The sequence below is a fragment of the Falco punctatus genome, assembly GCF_963210335.1.
Source record: "Falco punctatus genome assembly, chromosome: 14".
Taxonomy (NCBI): domain Eukaryota; kingdom Metazoa; phylum Chordata; class Aves; order Falconiformes; family Falconidae; genus Falco; species Falco punctatus.
In genome coordinates, this window is record NC_137594.1 from 18,187,057 (window position 1) to 18,213,122 (window position 26,066).

The window sequence follows — 26,066 nt, forward strand, 5'->3', positions numbered from 1 at the left end:
AGTTTTCTCATGTTAAGCACAGCAGCATTTCTGTTGGGGACCCCACCCCACGGGTGGAACAGAGATAGGCACCGCATCAGGCTTAGATCAGTCCAAGTACTCAGTGTTACTAGTTTCGCTTGTGAAAAACAGCACCTCAGAAGTTTCACTGAGGACGTGGCTTTTATGAGTATTGTGTGCCATTTTCCAGATAGCTGTGTTCACCATTACAGACTAGAACCAAAGAAAAGGGGGTACATGATGGGCCCAGAACACCAAGCCACTGAAAACTGACACGCCACCCAATGCGGTAGCTTGGCAGAGCAAGCAGAATGAAGTTCTCGATTTCTTTCATTTCCTGGCAATTTAATAGGCTCCGTTACACAGTACCTCCTTTAAGAATTAGTGAAAGTTGCACACAGTTTTTGTACCATTGCTAAATAATCAGGAACACAAGCTAACTATATTTGGCACTGAGCCCCCCCAAAAAAAAAGTATTCAAACAAAGTCTTCCGAATGGAAGCTTATGTGTGCTGTAGACTCATTGTGTAACATCTAACGCTGCCTTTGCAGCATGCCCAGGTTAGCAGCATCTGGTTACATTGGACAGTGCCTTGATTTGTCCCAATGAAAGATACAGTAAGTCGGAGGCTTACTGGTTCAGAAGCAGCTACTAATCACAACTGACATCTTAGCTATAGAAGTGGTGAAACATGATGAGTGATATTATTACTGGGTTCTGTAGCATTTGGATGAGAAACAGCTACGTAGAAAGGGTGTGACATGTAAAGCAGGTGCTTGTTTCATCTTAGAAACATGACTAGTTTAAGGTTGCTGACCTTGATGTTAATGTTTTCATTTCCACATAAATTTAAAATTCGGTCATGAGGTTGGCGTTAAATGTCTTGGAAGGTACAAATCACCGTAACCACATTTACATTCTGGAAGTGACTATTACAGAGATAAAAACTGTTGCCTGGCTACATTGCTGTAGTTGTTAGCCGTTCATTTGTCAACATTACAGATAACAAATAGGGAAGATGGGAAAGGTGGGTTTCCCCCCTGCAGCCCATGTGGGTTTTTTTTGTTTGTTTTTTTTTTTAAATCTCTGACATGTCTCTTTTAGATTAGGTTTCACATATGTATGTCTTTGAGATTCTGTGTCCCTTAAACACTGAGATACTCATTAGCGATGATACTAAGAAAGAAAAAGAAGGAAGTGTATTATCATCGTATAGAAAGAACCACAATTTGGAGTGCTTTATTGTCTCTCTTAGTAGTTCCACATATGCACCAAAGAGAAAGGAAAAGTTATAGAACCCCATGGATCTTCATTTGCCAGTGCGCTTGGCTTTGTAGAGCAATCCCAGCAGATGGTGTGGGCAACTGTTGAACAAGAAAATAAAACAGAATTCAGAAGGAACTCTGACAGGGGAAAAAAAAAGAAGGCACTTTTTCTGGAGAAAGAAACCCTGTTGCATGTTTAGGTGATCTTCCCATCGGTTGTGCAGAAGTAGTGTGATTAACCATAGAAATCTTACTTGATTGTATCTAAATAAAACCACTTCTTTTGCTGGGATTGCCATTCAACAAAGGGTGCTCCCTTTCTGCATCCATGTGGGGTGACACACATTCATACTGTAAGGAATCTTCTACAGATTGGCTCTGTCAAGAGTGTGAGCTCATACCTGTTAGGGTTTTTTATAGCTACGTTTTTTTAAATTATGAAACAGCCATTAAAAAAAAGTCATTGGAAGAGTTATTTATGAAGGCTATCCTAGAGGAAAAAGGGTTCTAGAGTACTAGAATAGAACTCAGAAGTGACTGAACTGAGTTCATGCAATTTTTTCAAAGTTGCATTCCTAAATACAATTTATAATTCAAATGATGGATGGATATTCCTTTGAAATTTTTCACTGTAGCAGCTGAAAAGTAACAGCAGTTTTCAAATTTTGATGTGATTGTAATGAGAAAAAATGAGACGCTAATTTGGACACACCCACCCACCCCATACACAGCCCCCCCCCCCCGCTATTGATTATTGTTAGTTACACGATTCATTTATTTGTGTTACAGTTGTGATACTGATGCTGTTTTGGTGACTTGACACGCACAAAAGGATTCCTTGTGTAGTAATAAACACGGACAAAGATGATGTGGTCATGCCTGAAGATCAGGTTTCCAGGTGGCTAATTTCAGCTGCTTTCAGTGTGGTTGATGCCAAGGTCATCTTGATTTTCCTAAGGGCTTGGTGGAATAGCAAGAAATTGTTACGCTCTTGAGGCATATGGTACTTTGTATGTGCATCTTCTTGCAGGTGTGTACTAGTACAAAATAAAAGAATCATTCAAGTCATTGCAAATGTAAACCTTAGTCTTCTATTGTTTTAGACTAGTCAGGGTCATAATTTACTACTTAGTGGTAGCTGCTGTTTGGGTTGGGTGAGTAGTTGGGTGAAAATAATTTTAAAAGTGTGTTTTGTCTAAGTAAATCATGACAGTGTGACTCAACGAAAATTGCAGGGAAGGACATTACCAGTCCTTGGAGCATATCGAGAATGGATGCAACTCAGGAGAGATTCTGCGCACAGGCAGAATTGGAAGTAATATTTGTCTATCGTGAATGGCCATACTTACTGCAAGAAAGGTGTTCTTACAGTGAAGCAGTGTTTTCCTTATGGAACTGGTAAGGCAGGATTTGGGAGGGTTTTCTGGGAGGTAGAAGCTTTCTCTATGTTAAACTTGCCACCTTGCTGGGGCTTCCTTTGTAGTGATATGCAGAGGATGTGAAGAAACTATTGGTTATTGTGGAGCAAATTAAAATGGGTTTAGGCCTTTGAGGGGGGAAAAACCCCAGTGTCTGCAAGCATTGAGGACAGTTTTGTGTCCTTGCTGTGAGAAATACTGTTACGCCAGTAGAGGCCTTCGAATGCACGTCCTATGCAAACCACAACAAAATGTTGGAGAAATGCCTTTCTATGAAAAGCCAGCTCAGCAGAGTACTGCTAGCTGTTGGGAAGAGTGCTGTCATGATTCTGCCTCTCAATATTGTCTGGTAACTGGATTGTTTTTACGTCAGTTTAATTAAGATGCCATTCAGGCGTGTGGTGTTCCTTCTACTGCTGCAAGACAGCATGTCAAATTCTTTTGAAGGCTGCTGAGAAGATGCTCCCCTGGCTGCTGTGAATAAGGGCATGTGTGGGGAGGTCTACAGCTGTTGTCTTATCTGTTCCACCCTCAGTATTTTTTAGGGCTAGCGCTTCCGTGCGAACAGCGGTGCGGCCTGTACCTGCTGCTGCTAATGGCTTTTGCAGGCGGCAGCAGTAGCATGGATTTGATGTGATTCCTGCCAGATTCCCTGCTGCCCACAGGATTGCGAGGAGCAGTGGCGAACTGACGGAAGGCTTGTTCATCGCACTCGGCTGCTGCTTGGCAAAGCTATTAGCAGCAGCAGATACCTCTGCGTGCAGACTCAAGACAACATTGCATTGGCTTATGTTCATTTATATTTGGTTCATTATCTTTGCAACCATGAAAAATAAAAAGCTATTTTTCCAAATTAGATTTTTAGTTTTTAAATATGTGGCTGCCTCAGGGTTTTCCTTTCCACCTCCTTCTATATGTTGGTCAGTTAAGAATTTATTTCTTAATGCTGATAGATGGAATGGCTTTGTAAGCGGTTGGCGAAAGGATATGGTCTCCTTTAGGATGCTTGATCTGCATCCCCTCTCAGTAAGGGGGAGGGGTATTTTTGGCATGGCAAAAGGCTTTGTCCTTTTTGTCGTAGATGCTACGTAGCTTTTGAAATTGTTTTCAGTGTGCATGATGGTTTATAACTGCTTAATTATTTTATAGCCACACATTTTTTTTTGGAAGCATGAAATGATCATCAGAATAAAAGACCTCTGCTGAATTAGAGGATATTTGTTGCTTTGGTTGCTGCAGACACTTGGATATCGTCCTCTGTCGTGCAAGCATATTTCTGGTTAGTCTAATCTCAAAACGCTAGTCTTAATTTCCAGTTTTGATTTTTGTGACAACAGTGGCTTCCTTGATGAAGGTTTCGTGGCAGCTTTATTTAGCTTAGAATGGCTGGCTGGTGCCTTCCTGCATCTTCATAGGAATGTGATTTCCACATGGTTAAAAATGTCATAGCACAATTAAAAAAAAATATTCTTGTTTGTGGGTTTTTTTTAAACAAATAGCTTACTGTTTGTGCAGTGCAGGAGACATAAACAGAAGCAGTAGTATAGAGCAAGAAGCAGGGTCAGCCTGAGGAACTAAAAAATAGAGTAGCCCAGCATACTCACAATTCTACAGTAAGGAAGTAGTAGAAGTTGTTGAGGAGTAACTTGGGAAGCAGCTTTGAGCTCTGAGGAGAAGTAGCCTAAAAAACTTTGCTTTAAAGGAATAAAATATGTAGGAAGATTATTACAAAAGAATTATGAAAAAGCCACGATTTCTATATCGCCCATTTAATTATTAGGCAATTTTTGTTCGTTTCTGGTCCAGGAATGTGGAAGGACATACCAATTTCTTTTAAAAATCCTCTAACCGTACTGGCTTTAGTAGCATTTGGCTTAGAGCTGAAATTAGACCAAGAGTACATTAGGAATATTGGTTTTGTTTGGCTGATCGCAAAATGCAAAATGGTACATTATTTAGCATTTTTACTGAGTTATGAAAAAATAACCCTAAAGATAAACCACTGCAATTTGTTATAGCTACTGTAACTATAATGGAGAAGCATCTTGGCTAGAGTTCTCAAAAGTAAAATTAAAACTTAATAATTGTCCCTGTAATTAAGCCAAATATTTGTGGAAATATCTTTGAATTTAAGCAGTATTGTTAAGAAAGGAATCTATGTCACCTATTAGTACCAATAGTGTTTTCAATGTGTACATTTTTAAATTAAACAGAAGTGAAATTCTGATGAAGTGTAAGGCCTAATAAACGATCTCAGAGTCTTTGCAACATTGTAAATTTTCTATGGAAAAACACATATAGATCACAAAATAAATGTATAAATATATATGAAGCAAAACACATAAAATTCTGATCTTTATTCTCCTGTAGCGGGCTTCTGAGAATAAAAGGTATTGCTAGGACAGAGCTACACTGTCAAAAGCGACTTGGTTTTATTTCAATAACCCGTCAAAAAAACCAATCATGCCTTCTTTTTTTGGTTTTATTTGAGCTGTTGACAACACGTATTTAAAAACTTGTCTGATATTTTAACATAGCACTTTAAGCCAACCTTGGAGCGGAGTTTGCTGTGCAGCCAGTGGCTGTGGGTGAGGAGGTACTGATGGCAAGGAGCCCTGCGCGGGGCAGAGGGGTCACACCGGGGGGCTCTCCCCTTTGCTGGGGGAGAATATGGAATATATATATATATATATATATATACACACACACACCTTCTCGGTTAGCTTATAGTAATGAAGTCAGTGTTAAAAAAAAAAAAAAAAAAGTGTGTTGGGGAGGCAGGTATGTTTGAGGGTGCAGACTCGGGGCTCAGGCAGGGCCCCCCCCTGCCCGTTGCGAGAAGTGGGGGTGCACAGTCGGGGTGAAGTGCAGGGCAGAAAGCCCCCCGTTCCCACGGCTCCCCCTGCCAGCCAGCCTGGGCCGCGGGAGCGGGGCAGCAAGGGTTAATGCCCGGGCCACATGTAGGGAAGAGCAGCCCGTCGGGGGTTAAACTGCAGAGTCTAATGGAATAATAACGGGTAGCACCATCTGCTGGCCTACTTCCGCAGAAGGAGTCGGTATTTTTAACGACATCTCTAATATTCACGCCGATGCATTTTGATGCTTTGTGCATTCGTTTCTTCGGGTGCTTTGTCGGAATCTGGCGGTCCGCGCCCTGCCAGCCCCGGTGAGCCCCGCCGTGGCGGGGAGGCGGGCGGGCCGGGCCCGGGCGGGCGGCGGGATCGGCGGCTCGGCGCGCCCGGGCAGGGCGATGTTGGTAAATCGCAACGCGTGTTTGTGGAGGCTTGCGCGTACCTCGGCTGCGGCTCGCTAAATAGGCCATTTAGCAATCTTCTTTCAATGCTTTTCTCTTGAGCACTGCCTGGGGTGCTGAAAAAGCAGAGGGCAAGCCTTTGTCTGACGCCAGAAATGTCTTCAGTGAAGAGGCCAAGAGGAAGGGTAAGTGAAAGCCTGAATGAGTGGGAGGAGGAGGGGTTCTTTGGGCTAAAAGGCTAATGGGATTGAATAACCTTCCTTATTACTGGCTGCTGCGGCGGGAGCCGTGCTGCATCGCCATCTTGAGCTCGTTGCCGTGTTCCCGGGGCCGGGTGACTCGCTGGAGCCTGCAGGCCTTCAGGTGGCATTTTAGCGAGCGGTCCCGCCCGCCGCGCGGCAGCCCCCGGTGAGGCGCGTAGAGAAAAGGTGCCCGGGGAAGTGCCCGGGCTTTGGCCAGAAAATGTGTGTGGAAATTCCCGGTGGCTTTTCTTCGTGCTGTAGGCAGAGGCGCATTTACGGGTGAGAACGTAACGTAACTGTTATCTGCTGGGCTTTTTGTCTGTTTGAATAGGAAATTCTTGCCATTCCTCGGAGGGGAAGGGGGGAGGGGAGGGAAGCAAAAACATGTCTCCTAGCCTGCTGGAAGGAGAGGCAGATAATCTGGGTATTGCCTTCCTAGTGTAAACAACTCTTCGCCTCGACGAAACAGTGATTAAAAACCTCCCAATAAAAGCGAGTCACGTTTTGTAAGACACTGACCTTACTGCTCTAAATAAAAGAAACACCTCTTCCTGATCTTTTTATGAATGTACAGCTGCGTAATTTTCCTTTTGGTTTTATGGTTTGTTTGTTGTTTTTTGGGGGGTTCTGTTTTTTTGGTTTTTTTATCTCGATTTTGTTGGAGCATCTGTTCAGTGTAGCACTGAGTTAGCCTGGCAGATCCTTCCTCTGCTCTAAGGTAACTGTGGTCCCGGTATCTTACAAAGGTCAAACCCTGATGCCGTTACCTTCGGGAGTTCTTTGCTTTTTCGCCTTTTAAGAGAAGGACATGTATGGGAGATGTTGGAGACTGTGCCGAACGTATGGGAACGCCGGAAAGGTTAAGCATTGGTTTCTCTAACTGCAGAGGTGGAAGGAACGCTGAGAGAATTTTTAGATATTTTTTGCAGATTTTTTTTTTCCAGTACGTGGATTGGTTATTCAAAACCCAGAATTGATGTAGTTATTCTGAAACCCACGCCATTCTGTGGTATAAACAGAATTCCTTCTTTTTTGCGTCTGCGTGAGTCCCTGCCGCTTTAATTTTTTTAGAAATGCATACCCACATGAAAAATATTTGCACTTTTTCTTTCAAGAAGTGCTTACATTCTTAAAATAAGGTGATTTTATTTACTTTTTGTCTTCCGCTACAGCCTCCTTCTTCCAAGAAGACTGATGGTTCAGGATCATGTACTAAGTTGCAGAATACCCAGGTGAGGGCAATGTCTGAAAAGAAGCAGAAGAAAAAAGCAGACTCAGAAAGTAAACAAGAGAAGGCAAATCGCATAATATCCGAAGCCATTGCAAAAGCAAAAGAGAGAGGAGAGAGAAACATTCCACGGGTAATGAGTCCTGAAAACTTCCCCAGTGTTTCAGCTGAAGGAAAAGAGGAGAAGAAGGGTAGAAAAGTTAAATCCAAACCAAAGGACAAAGAGAGCAAAAAGCCGAAAACTGGTTCCTCATCCAAAATTAAAGAGAAAACAAAAATTGGGTAAGTAGAATGAAGTGTTTTCTTCTCTTTGAACTCTAAATCCTTGATTAAAGTGAAAACTGCTTACTGATAATAAAATGTTCTCTGCTGCCAGCCTACACAAAAATCTTGATTAAGTCCATGTGTGGACTCTCTCATTCAGGAACAAGAATGCCCTGTTTTCTGTTTGGATAAAATGATTGTAGGACTGTCCTTTTGAAAGGAATTATTTTAAACTCATAATCTGAAATATTCTGTACTTACTTTGAGGCAGAGACAAGACCACAGTATCTTTCATCTAGTGTTGTAATCAGTTCCGACTCCAAATTAAGTTTATCTGATACTATAAATGCTGTCTTTTATCGGTTTTGGCATGTATCTTTAAACAATGTGCATGATAAACTGCACAGGGAGAAACTGGAAGCTTAATGAACTTGTTAGCAAGTGAGTATTCTTACAGATACCGCATGTATCAAGAGCGAAGTGCATATTGGGAAATTTGCGTTGTAAGCACTTGGTAATCTTCAGTCATATCATTTTAATCTGTCCTCTTAAAAATTTTGCAGACTCAGTTGGGTCAAGCTGGGTGGATACCTTGGTTTAAGGTGCTTGCTCCAAGGGATTCAGTAGGTGGCCCATCTTCTGGCTCAAGAGCTAACCCAGTTCTCCTGTATACCTTTAAAGGAAAGTGTGTAATTGATGATGTTAAGTATGTCAGTCAGAACTTGGAATGGAAATCTTTGCTACAGTCTGATTTTTATTTTTTATGAACATGCTCTTTTTGCGGTAACGGAAATATTAACTGGCATATCTCTCCAAATTTAAATGTCTCATATACATATGTATATCCTAATGTATACGGAGCAGAAATGAATGTTCTTTTAATCAGCCTGTTTCTCTGCTTTTTCTTTTTCTTTTTTTTTTTTCCTCCTCAAGATCAGTGTTTTTCTTATGTTCAAAGTAAACAACTTCCTGGAGAAGTTATGCTGTAGTGTAAAGGTTACTGCTTTAAACTCAACTTCATTCTTGACGTGAACTTTCATGGTTTTAATTTTTTTCCCTCCTGGTTGTGGGCTAGCATTGAGTGCTGCTTACAACACTCCTTAGCACACTGTATAGTGCTTCCTTTTTTTCCTCCATCGTGTTTCAATTGGGATTTTGGATGTGTACTTCCAAAGCTGATTTCACTTTTGTGTTTCTGAATTTACTTCTGTTCTGTAACAGACATTTGGTGGGTCTGTCTAATCGGAAAGCTTACACACTCTTGTTTAGCTTGTGTTGGTTTCCTGAAGCTTTATGTGAATTGCCTTTAGTGTCCTTTTTATTCATTCTTTTGGATAATTAACAAACCTTGCCAAAGTATCGTCCTTATGCTTAACTACGTAGTTCCCACAATACATTTACTGGTTTTAATCAGAAAAGTGAAATAAACTGTTACCGTCAATTTATATTTCTGCGTTCAGTTTTCTGTGTTCATGAAACACTTAGCTGTGCACATCAGTTAGGATCAGTTATCAAGATTTCATGAGACGGTGCCAGCTGAGAAAGAGGTGTTTCTCAAACTGTGTTTTTAATCGTGGTATTTGTGCTTGAACCAAAGCACAGTGAAGCTGGTAGAGTGACTCCCATATAATTATGCATGGTCAACTTTTCATAATTTTGCATTGAGCTGTGCAGATTTGCCTCCCCATTATTTACCAGTTTAATCAACTAATGCTCTAGTCAGCGTTCTGTTTATCATGCTGCCCAGTATTGCTTTAGCTACGTGGGACATGTCTCTAAAGATTTTAGCAGTCATCATATTAAAGGGCAGTGAAAAGGGCAGTGAAGAGAGTCTTCTAGAGCCACATGCTACAGATTTTTTAGAATTTCTGCGTATTTTGGTGGGCAGCAGTAAATCAAATGCTTTGAGGCATCCAGACAGCTTTGTCTGTTGTTATGTTGTGTTATCACTGTTTTTTGTTATTTATATAAATACATAAAATATGAACTGTTTAGCAACAACATCTGCTACAGTGGTTTTGAAGAGCAGTAATTGCAGGAAGGCCTTGATTATTTTTTTTTAAAGGGTAATCTTACCAGACTGTTCTCTATGCAGATGTATCTATTGATCTTATATAAGAGCATTTACTATGGAGTGGCTATGCTTGTCGTTTCAAAACTGGTTAAAAAAAATGTGTAATTAATAACATTTGTTTTATTTAGAGGAGAAGAAAATTAAATCCAGTAACTAGTAAGGGTCTTAGAAGGTTCAACAATGCTTCTAAAGATTTCTTCCTATCTTACATGCTTAAGAAAATATTTCTTAACGAGTCTAAGCACATCCTGGAAATTATTATGTCAGAATAGGTTTGGGATTTTAAATGTGTGGGTTGCTACATTGGTTTTCTCTATCTTGAAACAAACCCGGGCTAAATCTTGGAAGAAAATGTTGCCATGATAAAATAACACCTTTAGAACCCAAGTGTTGTATTGGGCAAGGGGAAGGGGAGGACATCAATTCTATGAAAATTTCTTGTTTTCTCTGGAATTAAGGATTTCTGAGATTGGTTCAAAATTGGAATAAAAAATTACTTTTTTTTTTCTTCTTTACTGAATAAAGAGAACAACTAAAAAAAATAGTCAGGTTGTATTTATGATATTGTTTGCATTTAAGCACAAAAAGAAACTCGCAAGACAGTAAAAAAAGATAAATAAACAATTTCCAACAGTTATAAACTGTTCTCAACTGTAATTCTTCTACAAGCAGTAACATCATGAGTAAAACCTTACAGCCAATAAAGATCTGTAATAAAAAAAGAATAAGCCGTTGTCTTTCCGTTTCGCTGTGATATGTCCATCCCAGATGAGTATCTTTCTTTTCAGTGTTCTCCATAGCAAACACCTTTGACTTGCAGTAATGGTTAGCTGTCCTGATTCAGTGTGGATTCCGAGAGCCACACTGGTGTGGGAGGTGGTGCGGAGTTACATGTGTTTGGGAAGATCTGGGCAGAAGCATGTTTCAGGTGATTCCTGTTTGATTGCGGGCTAGTATAGAGTTGAAAGAGCAGGAACTGCTGAGAATTGCATTTATTTTTATTTTTTTTTTAGTTTTGGGAAGTGTTTGGAGACTGGCTTTGATCTGATCTTTGACATCACTGCTAGCATCAAACATAGCCTATCCAATATGAGCACAATTATACCTTCTCTAATCCAGCATTCAGCAAGCTCTTGGTGATTGCAGACCTCACTGGGATCTTAGAAGGGTCCTGTCTCTGTAGCATGTCCTGTGTAGCACCTCCTGCATTGCTTTTGAGGAGAATTTGCAGAGTTACACAGTTGTCAGTCTGTGAAAATGATAGGTTCTACATCCTTGATCTCTAGCTTTAACAGTAGTTGCTGAACAGACCTTGATAAGTAAAATTACCTTGTAGCCGGCAGTAGGAAAAGCAAAAAAAAAAAAAAAAAAGTGTGCTTTTAAAAGTAATATAATGCAGTTTTCACTGAAATTGAGTAGGCCTCATCTAGGATCAAGATGAGTTTTCACTGCTGTGTCTGAATTTAGGGGATACAGGCGACAGGATGATTTTTTTTTTAAGTCATCCCATCCTGTCATCCGTCAGTGTCGTGTGTGTGTGTCATCATCCCCTGGCTTTTTTTTTATTAAACATAATTGGTATGTGCTTGGCGGCTTCATGTTAACTGTTTACATTTTCCTTTGTGATTCTATTGAGATGTAAGTGTACTGAAAAAAATTACAGCATGATTCTTTACAGTTTACCATTGCTAGTTATAAATTACTAGCAGTTTCTTTTTAGGCAGGCTGTAGTTCCTTTCTAAAGGTGGGCATTAAGTTTTTTAATCCTCTGACCTCTTGAAGTCAAAGAAATAATGCTTGTTAGTTTCAGTCAGATGGTTTAGAACTGGATTCAGTAATTAGTAAAGTTTCTGTGCTGTAAGCATTGGTGAAGATAAATGACTGAATTCTGTTATTACCAAGAACATTGTAAGCATATGACAAATTATTAGAAGAATGCATGTATAATTTATTTACTGTTACCAAATTAAGTAACCAGTTTGCTTTATGTGTTGATTACTGATCAAGTTAAATCTTCAAAGGTAACTTACTTGACAGTATTTCTGAGAACTGCAGAACCACTTTTCATAGCCTGGCTACGTGCATTGATGTTTAGGAATCATTTAAGCCCTTAATATTTTTGCATAGCATTTGTTTCCATTTATAAGCTTTTTCTAACTGGTTATAATTCTGTTTCTTCCATGTAAGGTCATGCATATTTAAACGAAAAAATCTACTTCTTAGCACTTGATATGAAGGATAGAAGAATTATGAGTTTGTGAACATTCTGTTGTTCAAAAAAGTAGATTGGCATTTAGGTTTTATAGCTCTTAATGTATTCCCACCTACTCAAACATAAAATTAAATATCATGGCCCTGATGAAAAGCAGCAGTTCTGCATTGGTGATGTAAAGGACAGTATCAGTAGACTGCATTTAGGATAGGATTTTTTTTTTTATTACTGCATAGTTTAAATAAATAAATCCCCCAATCCTAAGAATTTTTTACAGATGTTTGATTCAGGGTGGTAGTCCTTAAGTTCAGAACCGTTTCTGGTTATCAGAAATAGCTGTATTGTTTCATGTGCTAGAAGACCAATGGTAGATTATTTTAATTTTTTTTTAATTAACCCTTACTTTAGGCAGTAATGAATGCAGCAAGTCCTGTGTGATCTTAATCACTACTCAAATCAGTAAATGTCCTTGTTGCCTTGAAGTAGGTCTCTCATGGCATGTATTGTTTACAAGACAGAGCATTTTTAGGACCTAAGACCATGACGGAAAATCCTGATGCAATCATTTGTTGATATGATGGTGTTAAGATGGTTTGAAACCTTTGTGAACTCAGCAGCAGGAGACATGGTGGGGGGACCTGTGTGGAAAGCCAGTGATTCACCTGTTATGCTGGTCCTCTATCATTTAAATTTAAATGCCAGAACTCGAAGTGAATTACCTAAAGGCAGACATTGTGCATTGTCTTTTGTTTCATGTAAGTCAGGCAAATGTGGGCTAATAGGCCTGTGCACAAAGGGAGGAGATGCTCACTGAGTCTTTTTGTTCTGTTAGATCTTAAATTTCTGTCATGATCAGAAATGGCACACAGACTACAGATTTGATCATCCTTTTGGGATGTCTTTGCATGCACTGAGCTGTGACTCCTTGGTGAAGGTCTCTCTGCTCCCAGGTTCTAGTTTTAATGCATAAGTTGGGTCTGAGTTACAGAGTCTAAGTTTCTACTGCAAAATATATGAATGCAAAATAGCGTGGCCTTATCGAGCAAATAAGTAAACGCTTGTTTGTTCTCTTGCATCCGTATTCCAGTGTTGTCTGAGCTTCATGGCTGTTGGTTCCAGTAAGACTCTAGGAGTGTTTTAAAAATCTGTGCACAATCCAAAAGTTATTAATTTGAACTATAACTGGAGGAGATAGTGGTTAATTTTAGTGTGTTAGTATTATGTATTAAATATATGCTGAAAGAATAAGAGCAACAGTTTTTATATCACTAGTTTAACTCTCATTCCAAGAGGATACGCTGTGTTGTCAAGAAAATAATTGGCTTTGTATTTTGCGAATAGATAAGACTTAGCTAAGTTTTTAGTGCTAAAAGTGTACAAATGCTGTTGATGACCGTTGCTAGTAATATAACACAGTGCTTTGACTGCAAATTCAAATATTCAGGAGAGGGCTTTGGACGCTAATAATTAGTTATTTGGTGTTTCTCTGCTTTGGGAAAATTGAAGTGAAATGATTTATTAAAGGCATGCATTGAAGGCCAAAAATACTTATTATTTCTTTGCAAGCCTAATAAATATTTGCTGGTTTTCTTTACTCTCTAATACTTCCCCATGTTTACTATTTGGAAGGTTTTGAAAACCGTTCTTTGGAGTTTAAAAGCTCTTCAAAGTACTGACAATTCTTCCATCACATTCTCTGCTATCAAATGGAAGGGTGGGAAGGGAGCAGATTCTTAGTAGTTCTTAATTTATAAGAAAAAGTTGCAGTGCTTCTCAAGTAGTGGTTCCTGGTGGTCTTGCTGATACTTAATGTCTTGCAGTTTTATGGATCTAAACTGTGTTAAGAGCCTTATGCTAAGGGTCAGAAGTAATAATGGCTCATAAGACAGCTTCTTTTAAATTTTTTCCATTGGTATAAGCTCCTCAAGATCTTTAGTTTCTCCTTCTAGGAGGAAATACATATATAAGGAATCTTATGCTGTCTAATCATTAAAGTATTTCTAGATGTTAAGTAATAAGATGCATTTTAAATTTGAAAAGGCAAGAGAAGGTGAAATTGGAATGGAGTCTAGTGATACTATTTATTCTGTGTCTGCAGTGTGCCGTTTCCTTTTCATAGAAACAGAATAGATAGTTTCTGTTCAGAACAGTTTGTTTCGGGGTGGAAAAGGGATTTTAGCCAAGGATCTTCGTGCTTTCATGCAGAAATTTATAAACTGGCAAGAGAACTTGTGCTCTCAATGAAAAATTTTCACAGAACTGATCCAGTTTACAAGCTTCTGAAAATCATTGTTTTCACATAGCAGATTTTTTAGAGGTTTTGGGCCAAAATATGAGCAGATTGCATTTTTACTAATAAAAACGCGTGACTTTAGCACCATACTGTCGTTCAGAAACTTTGATAGCAAGGAGCATTGTGATTCTGGGCACTGGATCAGAAAGAAGTGAAACTGTGCATTTATTCCTCACATTGGCACTGTATCTGTATAAAGGAGGAAATATTCTGATCTGCAACATGTAGAGAAGATGTTAAAAAAAAAAATCAGGAGGATGCTTGTGAAGAGAAGTACAGGGAGTAGGCAACACAAGATGAAGATAAGACACAAAAGCTGACAGAGAAGTGGAACATTATGTGTAAGACTGCAGGGGCAGAGCAGGAGTTGAACACGAGGGAGGGACTACAACTACAGAGGAGAAGAGGAAAACATGTGCAAGGGAAGGTGTAACTAGAGAGCAGTCTAATCATAAAAAACCCCTATATTCTATACCAGAATGTCCTTAAAATCCTCTGTTATTTGATGGATGCCACTACAACTCATAGTAAAATAGTCGTGGCCATGGGCCTTTTGAATCCAAAAGGAACTCGAGTCTAAAATATTAGGCAGTAGTGCATGAAATGAGGCTGAACTGTGGTTGCATGGATATAAATGCTTAATATAGCAACATGCATTTGTGAAGCATTTTATTCTGCCATTTTACACAAAGAGGATCAAAATTTGGAATGGGTTTCCGAGGGAGGTGTCAGCCTTGGAAATAAGAACTGGATTGAACTGAGCAACATAAAAGAACTCTGAAGTTGGCTTTGAGTAGGGACCAGATGTCCTCCAGAGACCTGTTCCAGCTTGACTTGTATCTCAACACTTATTTGATGAAAGAACGTGTAGTTATCCTTTTTTCTTTGTTGTTAGTAGTCTTGTTGTTCATTTAAAAATCAATACATGTATCACATTCACTATCATCTCTACATACCGTACATTCATCAGGCCTTTAATGCTTTTGCTCCGTATCAGAGAAGACTTGGAATCTTAGTGGTCAAAAAATAATTATTTACACATTATGGCATGTGAGTTCACTGGATTAAATATACTCTATGTCCAGTTATTTCAATTAAAAGATCAGCAAGGGACGGGTAGAGATCAGCACAGCTTGTTGCACTTAATAACATATGGATAAAGTTTAGAAGAGCACATACCCAGTTGAGACCAGAGTTTCATCTAGGCTAATATCCTCTCTTTAGCAATGGCCAGAAGTGGATGCAATGGGAAGAATTTAAGAGCAGGGAAAACATACATGATACTTCTTAATATTTTCCCCAAACTCAAAAGATGCAAACCAGGATCTTTGTGGGATAGCTGCTGTTTCGCAAATTTGCTGGTCTTCCAAGGTATTCTCACTCAGAAGTTTTATTGGCTTTCCCTTTAAATCCATGTTAAATTTTAGTATCTACAGTTCCATTTAACAAGCTCAGAAGTTCAATCACAGTGCGCCTTGTCTGCATCACTTTGGAATATATTAGCTAATTTGACATATTAGCTGACAAGTGCTAATGTAACACTTAATTTCTATGAAACAAAGTGAGATGAAAATGGGAAAAGTGCTTTATCCAAGTCCATCACCAGGAAGAGTTATCTTGGACAAATACCCGAGCATCCAACAGTCTTAAAGAAGGAAAAAAGAATCCCAATCAGAGGTTGAAAAGTGAGGAGAAAAAAACTCCCATACTACTCTTGAAGACAGTAGGAAAGCCAGTGTGTTCCATGTTGAAATTATTTTCTGCAATTATAAACATGTTTTCTAAGTAATAATTAAGCTGAGAACACCTAATGAAAAGCAGTGACTTGAGGACCAGACTTTTCTTCTCAGTCAGCAGCTCTGTGAACAAGCAGATCTGTGATTATGCTTACTGCAGCTTAATTTCAACATGCATTCGTCAGTGTCGTTCAGTTCATACTAGAAAAATACAGCAGTGGAAAATGTTTTCTTTGGTGGGTTGGTTTTTTTGGTTTGTTTTGTTTTTTTTTTACCTTTCCACTGAAGGTGCCTAGTGATTACATACTAAAAACCAATGAAAACGTTCATTGCTTCTTAAAATATGCCTGTGATACTTTGTAAGCCATGTTGCTTAAACTATCCATAGTGTTTTGGTAATTCTTAAGATTTTCATTTCCTGTGTGGTCTGTTACTTTGGACGTGGTACAAATGTGACAGTTCTCTCACTTGGGACACTTGCAAAGAGAAGCAAATGAGATACGAGTGTTACAACCACTACCTTCTCATCAGCAGTTTTTCAGGTGGCCAATGTATTTGATGTAAAATAAGTTTTATTGTCTGCGTGAAGTCTTGGGTTCTGTAAAATAGCAGAAGAGGCTTGTATGCTGGAACAGTTACCTTATTTTCTGTTACATAGTTTTGATGATTGATACTATGCAAAATACATATTTTAGGACAGCTCTTTATCTGTGGATTTTACTGGATAGTTTGTCATCATTCTGCAATGATGCCACTGAAAACATATTTAAAGAGGAGTATTTGGCACATTTCAAATAGGAAAAAATAAATATTTTGACACCCTTTAGTTAAAAACAAGTCAAATGAATTGATACTGTGATTTACAGCTTGACCTTTAAATCTGAACAACGAAATAATTGGTGCTTTTTCATTAGAATTTAATGAATTTATCCAACATAATATTGGTTCTTAACATATTCTGAGATGTTCTAGGATTTCTTACAGATAAAACTACTGGAGTTGGAATACAGCTGCTTCTTTACTTCTTTCTTTTAGAGGCAAAAAGGATTCATGCATTTTTACCATTGAATGATTTATTTAAACATAAACATTTTGCATGTCAGACAGCTTTGAATGATTTTAGATCATTGTCTATAGCTAACTTTTTTATGTAAAAATAAGAGAAGATACATTTCATAATAGTGGGGGTTTTATGATAAATCACTTACTGTCATCATCTGCACATGGTATTTATGCTAAATTTGTATAGTTTACTGTTGTCAGTTAAATATTGGATTTTGCATCTGTCTTAGTCATGTATAGATTTAAAGTATGTATGACGCAGAGGAGTTTGCAATAGTAAGGTAACTGCTTCACTGTAGAGAAACTCAGTAACGGTAGTAGAAAATACTGTCTACTGTACAGTTGTACCTTTTTGTTTGGAGGTACATTTTTCCTTTTTCAGTCAGCGGTGCTTCCTGAGTTTTGTATTAAGAAAAACATGGGAGTTGCTAATCGATGCAGCATTACTTTTAATCTTGAAGTTAAGTAGACTAGTATACGGCATTTACTTTGATGTTGGTTTTTTTCCCGAACAGAAAGCTAATCATCACACTGGGTAAGAAGCAGAAAAGAAAAAATGAATCTTCAGATGAATTGTCTGATGCTAAGCAGACTACACAGCGGCCATTGAAAGATGAAGACTCACAGGTAAGTAGTCAGAATTTTTCCCTTTTAAATTTGTACGTGTTGTTACTTCTGCAGGTCTCTTTTTTTCCCATCTCTCCGAGTAGTTACACTCCTTGTGACGCTGTGACAGTTATTCTCTCACTGCTGTCTGTCTCTCATAGGTATTATCATTTTCATTATCGTACATTATCAGCAGCTTTTCCCAGTTGAAAATCAGAAAATCCTACAGGTTGAGTCCCCTTTCTGAAAAGGGACATCAACGCCCCGCTGGTACCTCTGTTCCATTTTAGTGCAGAGTTCCATAGATTTGAGACTGCAGGTGCTTATCTATTGAGCTGACCTTGAGTTAGACCTGATCCTTACTTGGGCTGACTTTACGAGGAAAATGCAAAGATTGCCTAATAGGCTGGGCTCTTAGCAGTGAAACTGGCTCTTTGAGAACATTTAAAAGGCTTGTTTCAAGCTTCCTGTTTTTTCTGGGTTCTGCTTCTGTAGAAACTGAAAGAATTGGTTTCCTGTAATCTTGGATTTGAAGGCAGCGATGGTCAATATGCTGATAGGCTCTAGTTGCGTGTGGAATACTTCTGAAGGAAGTGCCAGATCAAGAGATGAAGTGGTAGAATCATTCCCTTGAGGAGTATCTCACTTGTAACTCTTTCTGCAGTTTTTTCGTAATTGCCCTGGTATAATAGTAGCATAGCTAATTGTTTACAAAACTTACGCGCAAAGAAGTATGAACTGTTCATAAGAGATAATATCCTGTTTATGTGTATCTTAGGAGCAGGATTACAACTTTACTTTAGGGCAAACTCCATTAAAAGTAAGGTTATACGCTGGAAGTGCACAGGTTTTTATCCTGTGGCGGTGTCATCCACAGAGATGGAATCAATATTCGAAATAAGGTGGTGTTGAGTAAAAATGAATTTCCTTATTTGATGACAATGTCAGAAAACAGTTATGAGATACTGAGTTGACCTTTAGTATTTCACTGGTGATAATGCTGGGAGGGGGGGGAAGATCAGAAGCAATTTTTCAGAATGACTTTTTATTAACTTAAATGATAGTTTGTCTTAGATGAAGGTTACCTGGAAAGGAATGTGAAATTATTTATTTCCCAGGGAATTTGTCTTGGTATAGAATGTCTGTTTAGTACGCTGAAGGAGGTGACGGCAGTTTTGCTGGTTCTGAAGTACTGTAACTTATCAATAGTGTTCAGTGATCAGGTAGGTATAAATTTGTAGGCCAACAGATGTAGTTCAAAAGACTTAAAGGTATTTTGTTTTTTCTCATTGTCTTTGGGTTTTTTGATATTTGATTTTTAGCGTGACGAGGGTCGTCTTCAGTTCTAGTGCGAGGAGAACAGGGAGTATCATCAAATGCATGATCCCGGTGTGAAGGGAACAGAGAGCAGAGATAGTAAGGGGTGGCACGGGTTAGAAAAACTTTCAGCAGCGTGACACAGCACTGCCCTGTCTACTTTAAGAGGAGTTTGGGAGAAGCGTAACAGGAAAGACAAAAGTTGTATTATTCATTAGTTCATTCTCTCTTTAGTTTTTGAACATTTTAATGACGTTCTTTTCGTACTGCAAATAGGTGTCTATTTCTAAGCTCCGGAGGGCAATTTTAGGTCTTTTTCGTTCCCTAATTCATTTTGTATGCTTAGTTTCACAGTAAGCGTCTTCCTTAAATACGTTGATTTATTTCTTGGAAAAACGTGTGGTGCTACTTTCTTCTGTGCCTTAGAGCACTGGTTTATGACCATTCTTCTAGGCTCAGGGGAAGTTTGTTGGTTTTGTTTTTTTTCAAACGACTCGGGTTATGTATTTATATGTCGGAGAACGTGTCTGTTGATGTTTTGTTCATCACTTCATATTTTAAGAAAAGACATGCTGAGAAGGATTGAGAATGCCAATTAATGCCTCATTAGGTTTTGAAAAATCCAACAAATGCTTAATGAGTAAAACTTCAGCGTGGTTCTTAATCCTTCTTTTCCGAATTCATACGTCATTTTGCATTGCTCCTATTAGCTGACACTTTAAAAATAAATACGTAAAATCTACCCCTTGTCAGCAAACTGTTGACTTGACTATAATGTGACATTCTATGTCACATTAATGTGCCTGTTTAAAATTGAAGTTTCTTTTTATGCTAACACCCCACCCTGCATACAGTCAACTTTTTACTGAAAAATACCTAATCTGGCTACGTTACTGTGGAAATCCATTTGAGTAGTTTCATATATGTAGCTTCTCCAGATGAATGGTGATGCCTATTCTTTGGTTTTTACTGTGTATGTGGTATTTCTGCTCTACCTTACTAAAAAACTTAAAATGTTTCTACTATACCTAACTAAAATACTTATAGCATAGCTAGGTCTTTTACCAGATACCAGCCAGACCAAGTGCTGAAGTTAACAGTCAGGAAGAAAGTTCCTGTGCTGCAATCTTACTGTTACTTACTGGTTTCAGCAGAGCAGATACAATGACCGCAGGATTTTGGGTTTTGTTCTGTTCACAACTTCTTCTTCTCCCAACTGATTACTGTGGTGTATTGCACCACAATAAGTGTATTAAGTGGCTTTCCCTAAACAAAAATACGTCTTGCTGTGTTGTTCAATATAATTAATTTATTTTATAGAGACTATTTTACTTAGGTGATTTTATCTTTGTTCTCTAAAGCAGATTGCAGTGCTTTCAAATATTGGCTGACTAGTTTGATTCTTCTGTCATTATCTGTCTAATGGATTTACAAATTAACCTTATGGTTAAATACGCAGTGTCCTGTATAACGGTACTGAGGGGTGGAAAGGTTATGCAATATCCTAATAATCCAAGTATTTTAAACTTAAACAGTGAGTGAGAAGGAATTACTTTCTTAGACTGAACATTATTTCTGCAACTGGAACTTGTTATCCTCAGATTCTTGCAGAAACAGGAGTGGAAGATGGGAGAGAGAAACCACAAAGTAAGCCAAACACTGCTGTTAAACAAGCTTGATTAAGGTGGAGGAGAAAACAAATACATTAACAAAGCAACAGGCTTTATTAGCCATCAAATCAGGCTTCATCACCAATCTGACCAATGGGATCTAATGAAAATCTTCATAATTTTTTTTTATTTATAGGACTGTTGCACAGTAGAGACGCTTCAGCATATTTTGTATCTTTAATAGAAGGGTAACACACTACTGTTACATTGCATTATGGAACTGCTGTTGAAATACTGATGCTTATGGGAGATCTGTTATATGCCCGCTTTGCTTCCATACCCTGAAAATATTGTTCTAGGCTTGCTTTCAAACTCTAAAAATAAAAGTAGCAAATGTTTATATGAAACAGAAAAAAAGAAATTAATTTATCTAGAATAGTATGTGGCTACTTCTGTCCCTTTGTGATTCACATGCTTCATGTTTTCTATCAAACGTTGGCCTTCGGTTTTACATGTAAGTGTTGCTTATAGTTTCCCAGCACTTGCAGTTCATGTTAGAGAAAATTTTTGGTGACACTTCTGTTTTTATTCGCCTGCATGCAGAAGAGAAGATCAAATCGTCAAGTTAAAAGGAAAAAATATGCTGAAGAAGGAGAAGGAAAACAGTCGGAAGAAGAAGCTAAAGTATCTGTGAAAATCAAAAAGAATTCTGCCCCTTTACCTGCTGAACAGCCTTTACAGTTATTTGTGGTAAGTAAAAACTGGCTTGGCCTGTAGTGGGACCTTCTCATTTCTCTCATGGAGTTCAGTGAATAAAGCTCCTAATTTGGAAGGAATACATTGTTATTACTAAGCCATGGTTCATTTAATGTGACACCTTGCTAAGATCTTGAAAACTGGAAGAAATTGCTTACTACTGTGTTTTCTTTTCTGTTATAAACAGTCATTAGCTGAAGGATGAGGCTAAGGCTAGGTATGTCTCAAATAATGCGCTACGCTCTGTAGGCATATGGAAAACCTGTATGCTGATAAAAAGATGACTTTCAGAAGTATAACGTTAAATGACCCTATGGGGATCTCTGTTTATTGAGATTTTTAAGAACGATACTCATTCCTTTTTACCCCCCTTCAGGTCTGCACTTCACTGTTTAACTTGTGCCAGCTCTGGTACTCAAACTTGCTGTTGAGCCATTCTAGGTAAATAAAGTGGCAGGAAAGAAACAGGAAAAAAAGTGTTCATGAGAAGTTTGAAGGGTGACAAAGTTGGAAGGAGAAAGATAGTGTGATTGGGAACAAATCAAGACAAGAGGGAAAAGGTGACTTTTTTTATTGCAAGCAACCTTTTAAACATGGACTCTTGATCTCTGGAACCACAGCTTCGCTCTCGGCGGAGCCAAGTAATCCCCTATCAGTGTCACACCTAAGCCCTGCTGGAATACCTGAGCGTGACCTTGTCTACCTGACTCCACAGCACGTTTGTTAGCTGTGTTCAGAGTAAATCTATTGAATTGAGTTCTACACATGTTGGTTTTGCTTTGTTTTGTTTTTGGGTTTTTTTTGTTTGTTTGTTTGTTTTAACCAATCTGCCAAAGTTCTTATTTCTCCCTGTCTGTATAACGAGATTCTGGGTATGTCCACTGTATCGCATCAACTCAGCGGGGCATTCACAGGGAGTCTGTGTCTGGCAGGCATCAGAGTCACCATTGCTCGCTCTGTAAGTGTGTTTGGCAGGTGAGCATTGCATCTGATGCTCTTCGGAAGTGCCAGACTTGCTGTACTTTTGCATGTATTTCACTCTGAATATAGACCTGCGTTTTAAATTTTACTCCCAGACTGTTAAAAAAAGAGTGCTGCTGGTAGAGGTCAAATTTGCCTTTATTGTTGATCTTTTAACCAGCTGCTGGTGTTTGAAGGTTTTAAGCCTGATGAGTTTGGAGAGAGGGTATTTACTACAATTTATAATGATACTGTTTTCTTCTGTGTGGTTTAACCCAAGCTGGGGTTAACCAGGACATCTCGTTTTAAGCCTGATAACTTTGAAGAGAGGGCATTTAGTGTGACTGAAGTCTTTTCCTGCATTTATAGGAAAATCCAAGTGAAGAAGATGCAGCAATTGTAGACAAGATCTTATCCTCCAGGGTAATAAAGAAAGAAGTAAGTGATTGTCATGAATTGAAGTTGCTTATTTGAAAAAAGGGATTTGTGTTTATTATTTGATGTTTCCTGTGAATTTCCTTTCCTAGATATCTGCTGGGATGACAGTAGAAACAGAAGAGTTCTTTGTGAAATATAAGAACTAGTAAGTATTAAAAGTTTCATTGGAGGTGTTGACTGAAATAATAAGTACCATAAGCACGTGCTAAAGTTTGATATTGTTTGAAGGTGACTTATAATCAGATTTTGTCATCTTTTGAAATTTTTCTTTACAGATTTCATCTTAAAATTGCTAAGAATCTACATTATGTTGTTAATAGTAACTTTAAAATTATCAGTATTGTGAAACCAGCACTGGCCAATAAACTGACAGCTGTTATTGCCAAAAGAACAGACTTTTTAGAGAAGATATATTTTATTATATTCAGCAACGGCTACATGTCTGAGGCTAGTTACAATTTCATGAATTTAAGTCAGAGCTATTTTGTGAACCTAAATTAGATTTACAGGATCATACATTGAGGAGAGCTTGATGTAGGAGTCAGCTGTACCATTTTAAAAAGAACAAAACTTTTAGCAATTGAAATTATTTTTACATCTGAAGCAGGAAATAAAGAATGAAGAAGAGCTTTTTCCATATTTTCCTATTTAAAATGTCATACCTATTTTTCTGTCACTACCTGCTTCTTGATGTTGAAAGTGCCAGTACATTTCTAATTTTACATATGTGAGTAATTTCATTAGATTCTTGCTAATAAATGTGGTGGTTTGGGTTGGGTTTTTTTGAGACTCTGGGTTCACATGTTTCTGGAGACCATTTAGCCCTTGTTTTCTGAAAGGGTAAAGTCTGTCTTTTCATCCGAGAATGAGTAATACCCAGCAGTAGCTGCTCTTTTTTTCTACCATATCTTTAGAAAGCATAAAGAGTGATGAAAACATATTAAAAAGGGAGTGTGAGGAAGAAATATGTACTTCTGTCAAACCAGTCTAACTTCAGAAAGGCTCACGTGGGGTGCAGTCAGGTGGTGTAGGTACTGGTGCTCATGCTTCCTCCTTCCTTTGACTTGCTGTGTTCTCTCCCAGTCCAGTCTGATGGCATGTTCCTTTTTGCTGGTCAGATGGGCTCTGACGCTCCTCACTGATCTTTTAATGGGCTCAGCTGTATATTTCAGCAGTACTTGTCAAGAAATATTCACCTGAAATACATGAAAAAGTTAGCTCCAGTGTATATTCAGTACTTCATATCTCTGGGTATTTTCTGATAGAGGTGTCAGATTTTAAACTTGATTAAAACTTCATTTATTTAAGCTTACTTTAAATACACTTGCTTCTCTCGTTAGGACACATAAAGGAAATCAGTGGATCCATAGAGGTCCTAGCCAAAAAATTCTGCCTTAACTAGATGCTGTGAGACGATTTTTTGGAGGAATAAATCTTTGATCTTTATAGTGAATTCTGTCTTAAATGATAAAATGTTCTTTTTGAGTGAAATTCTGGTTTATAAAATATACTGGATTAACTGTATATTAAAAATAGTAAGCTTTTGCTTTTACTAGTACGTTAATGTTAATCTTTGTAAATTTAGCTCTTACCTCCACTGTGAGTGGGCCACAGAACAACAGCTTTTAAAGGATAAAAGAATCCAGCAGAAAATAAAACGATTCAAACTAAGGCAAGCACAAAGAGCTCACTTTTTTGCAGATGTGAGTATGAGATACACAATTAAATAAGCTTTATGTTCCTTGCAAAGTTGTGATTAATAGTTTGCTTTTAAATAGAACAACTGAATGTTGAGAAGTAAGAATGAGCTGTCGGGGGTTGAGGGGTTGATTATGGCAGGGGATTGGTTGTTTAACGTAATTTTAAGAGAGAGTCTTCTGGAGTAGCTGAACTAACCTGACCTGCACGGTTTAAAATTGGGATTGTTTGGGTAACTACTTCAAAGGGGTAAGGAGGGAAAGATGATGTTAGTATCACTAGTTTCACTACTATATGGCTTTCCCAAAACAGCAATTCATCCCTAAATGACTGCATTTTCTATTCTCATGTCAGATCCCTCTTTGGTGCCTGTTGCCAAAAAAACCCCAAAATAAATAATTTTTTTTAAAAAGGCTGTGGGGGTTGAGGGATTTTAAGATGTGTGCAAAAGCCTCAGTAGTTTGCAGCTGCCAAATTAATTTTGTTTACGATGACACCAAGTGTCAGCATATACCAGCATTTTTTGCCTCTTTACTGACTCTATTAATCTTGCATTGCAGATGGAAGAAGAACCTTTTAATCCTGACTATGTTGAAGTAGATCGGGTGTTAGAAGTATCTCTTTGTGAAGATAAGGACACTGGTGAGGTAAATAAATCTTAAAGCAAATCAAGAAGATACATCTCCAAGCACTGTTTGGTAATCATCATTTTAGCAGATTTCAGAGTATTGCCTTAATGATTGTAAGCTTCAGCAACATTTTTTTATGGGACATGACGATATTATTTCCTGTGCTAGACATCTATTTTGAAATAGAAATCAGAGTTCAGTGGCTTATATTATGAGTATTAATAGGTCATCATAGAGAAAGCTTAGGTAGTTACTAACCATAAATATGAGGTCTGATAATTGCCTTGTGAGTTCCAACAAGAGACTGATTGCATCTACTGTCCTTACCTCTGACAGTGAGAAGGGGTCACAGCTGAAGGCAGGGCAGTGGTGACTGCCTCTTCCTCTCTAACTCTGTCCCTAGGCTTTAGGCAACCAGTGATTGAGAGGTGTTTTGACAGCCACAAGTGGACCTTTTCCTCTGTATTTATCAAAACTTTTTTTTAACTTGAAATACCTCTTCTGGAATGCTATTATAGAACAAACCCATGACATTAGAAAATAAAAATAATAATAAATAAATTTAAAAAAAATCAGAAAAGCAAATAAATTGCCAATATGCAAAAAAGAGTCTGAAGCAGGCAGAGAGCTGGCAAAGTAGTTGATAAAGGCTGTTGGAATAGCTATGATACTTACTCTGTTTTTCTAGATAGCAAAATGAGCAGACTTGCCCAGTGAATTCTGCTTTAATCTTCCTAAAGCAGGGTTGAGGGTTAAAATTACTTTTCATTGTATGCAGCAGATTTTTCATAACGCTTTTAGAAGAAGTGTGGTGATGTCATAAGGTTTGCCCCCAGCTTTTTGAAAGATGACATTTTATTTGGTTTTAAATATTTATTTACTGATTCTACAGTAATCTGCGTTGGTTCCATCTTTTGAGACTTTTCCTAAATTTTTCTATAGGTCACCTAGCAGACCTGTTGAGGAACTCTCTCAGGGTGTTGGTTGTAGAGTCCGGTAACCTG

At 38.2% G+C, this 26,066-nt stretch overlaps 1 protein-coding gene across 11 annotated transcripts in view; it reads left to right on the forward strand.

Moving 5' to 3' along the window:
- CHD9 (chromodomain helicase DNA binding protein 9) overlaps positions 1 to 26,066 on the forward strand; it is a 122,807-nt gene that overhangs the window by 59,813 nt on the left and 36,928 nt on the right. For 8 of the 11 annotated variants that reach the window (XM_080411240.1, XM_080411241.1, XM_080411243.1 and 5 more), the window contains 7 exons: positions 7,352 to 7,689; positions 17,564 to 17,675; positions 21,185 to 21,331; positions 22,667 to 22,735; positions 22,825 to 22,880; positions 24,321 to 24,438; positions 24,994 to 25,080. In XM_080411240.1, the coding sequence (XP_080267366.1) occupies positions 7,352 to 7,689; positions 17,564 to 17,675; positions 21,185 to 21,331; positions 22,667 to 22,735; positions 22,825 to 22,880; positions 24,321 to 24,438; positions 24,994 to 25,080 (927 nt within the window). Of the gene's footprint in view, positions 1 to 5,408; positions 6,123 to 6,177; positions 6,459 to 6,514; positions 6,898 to 7,351; positions 7,690 to 17,563; positions 17,676 to 21,184; positions 21,332 to 22,666; positions 22,736 to 22,824; positions 22,881 to 24,320; positions 24,439 to 24,993; positions 25,081 to 26,066 lie in introns of those variants that run through there. The other 3 variants (XM_080411246.1, XM_080411247.1, XM_080411238.1) reach the window with 3 other exon arrangements.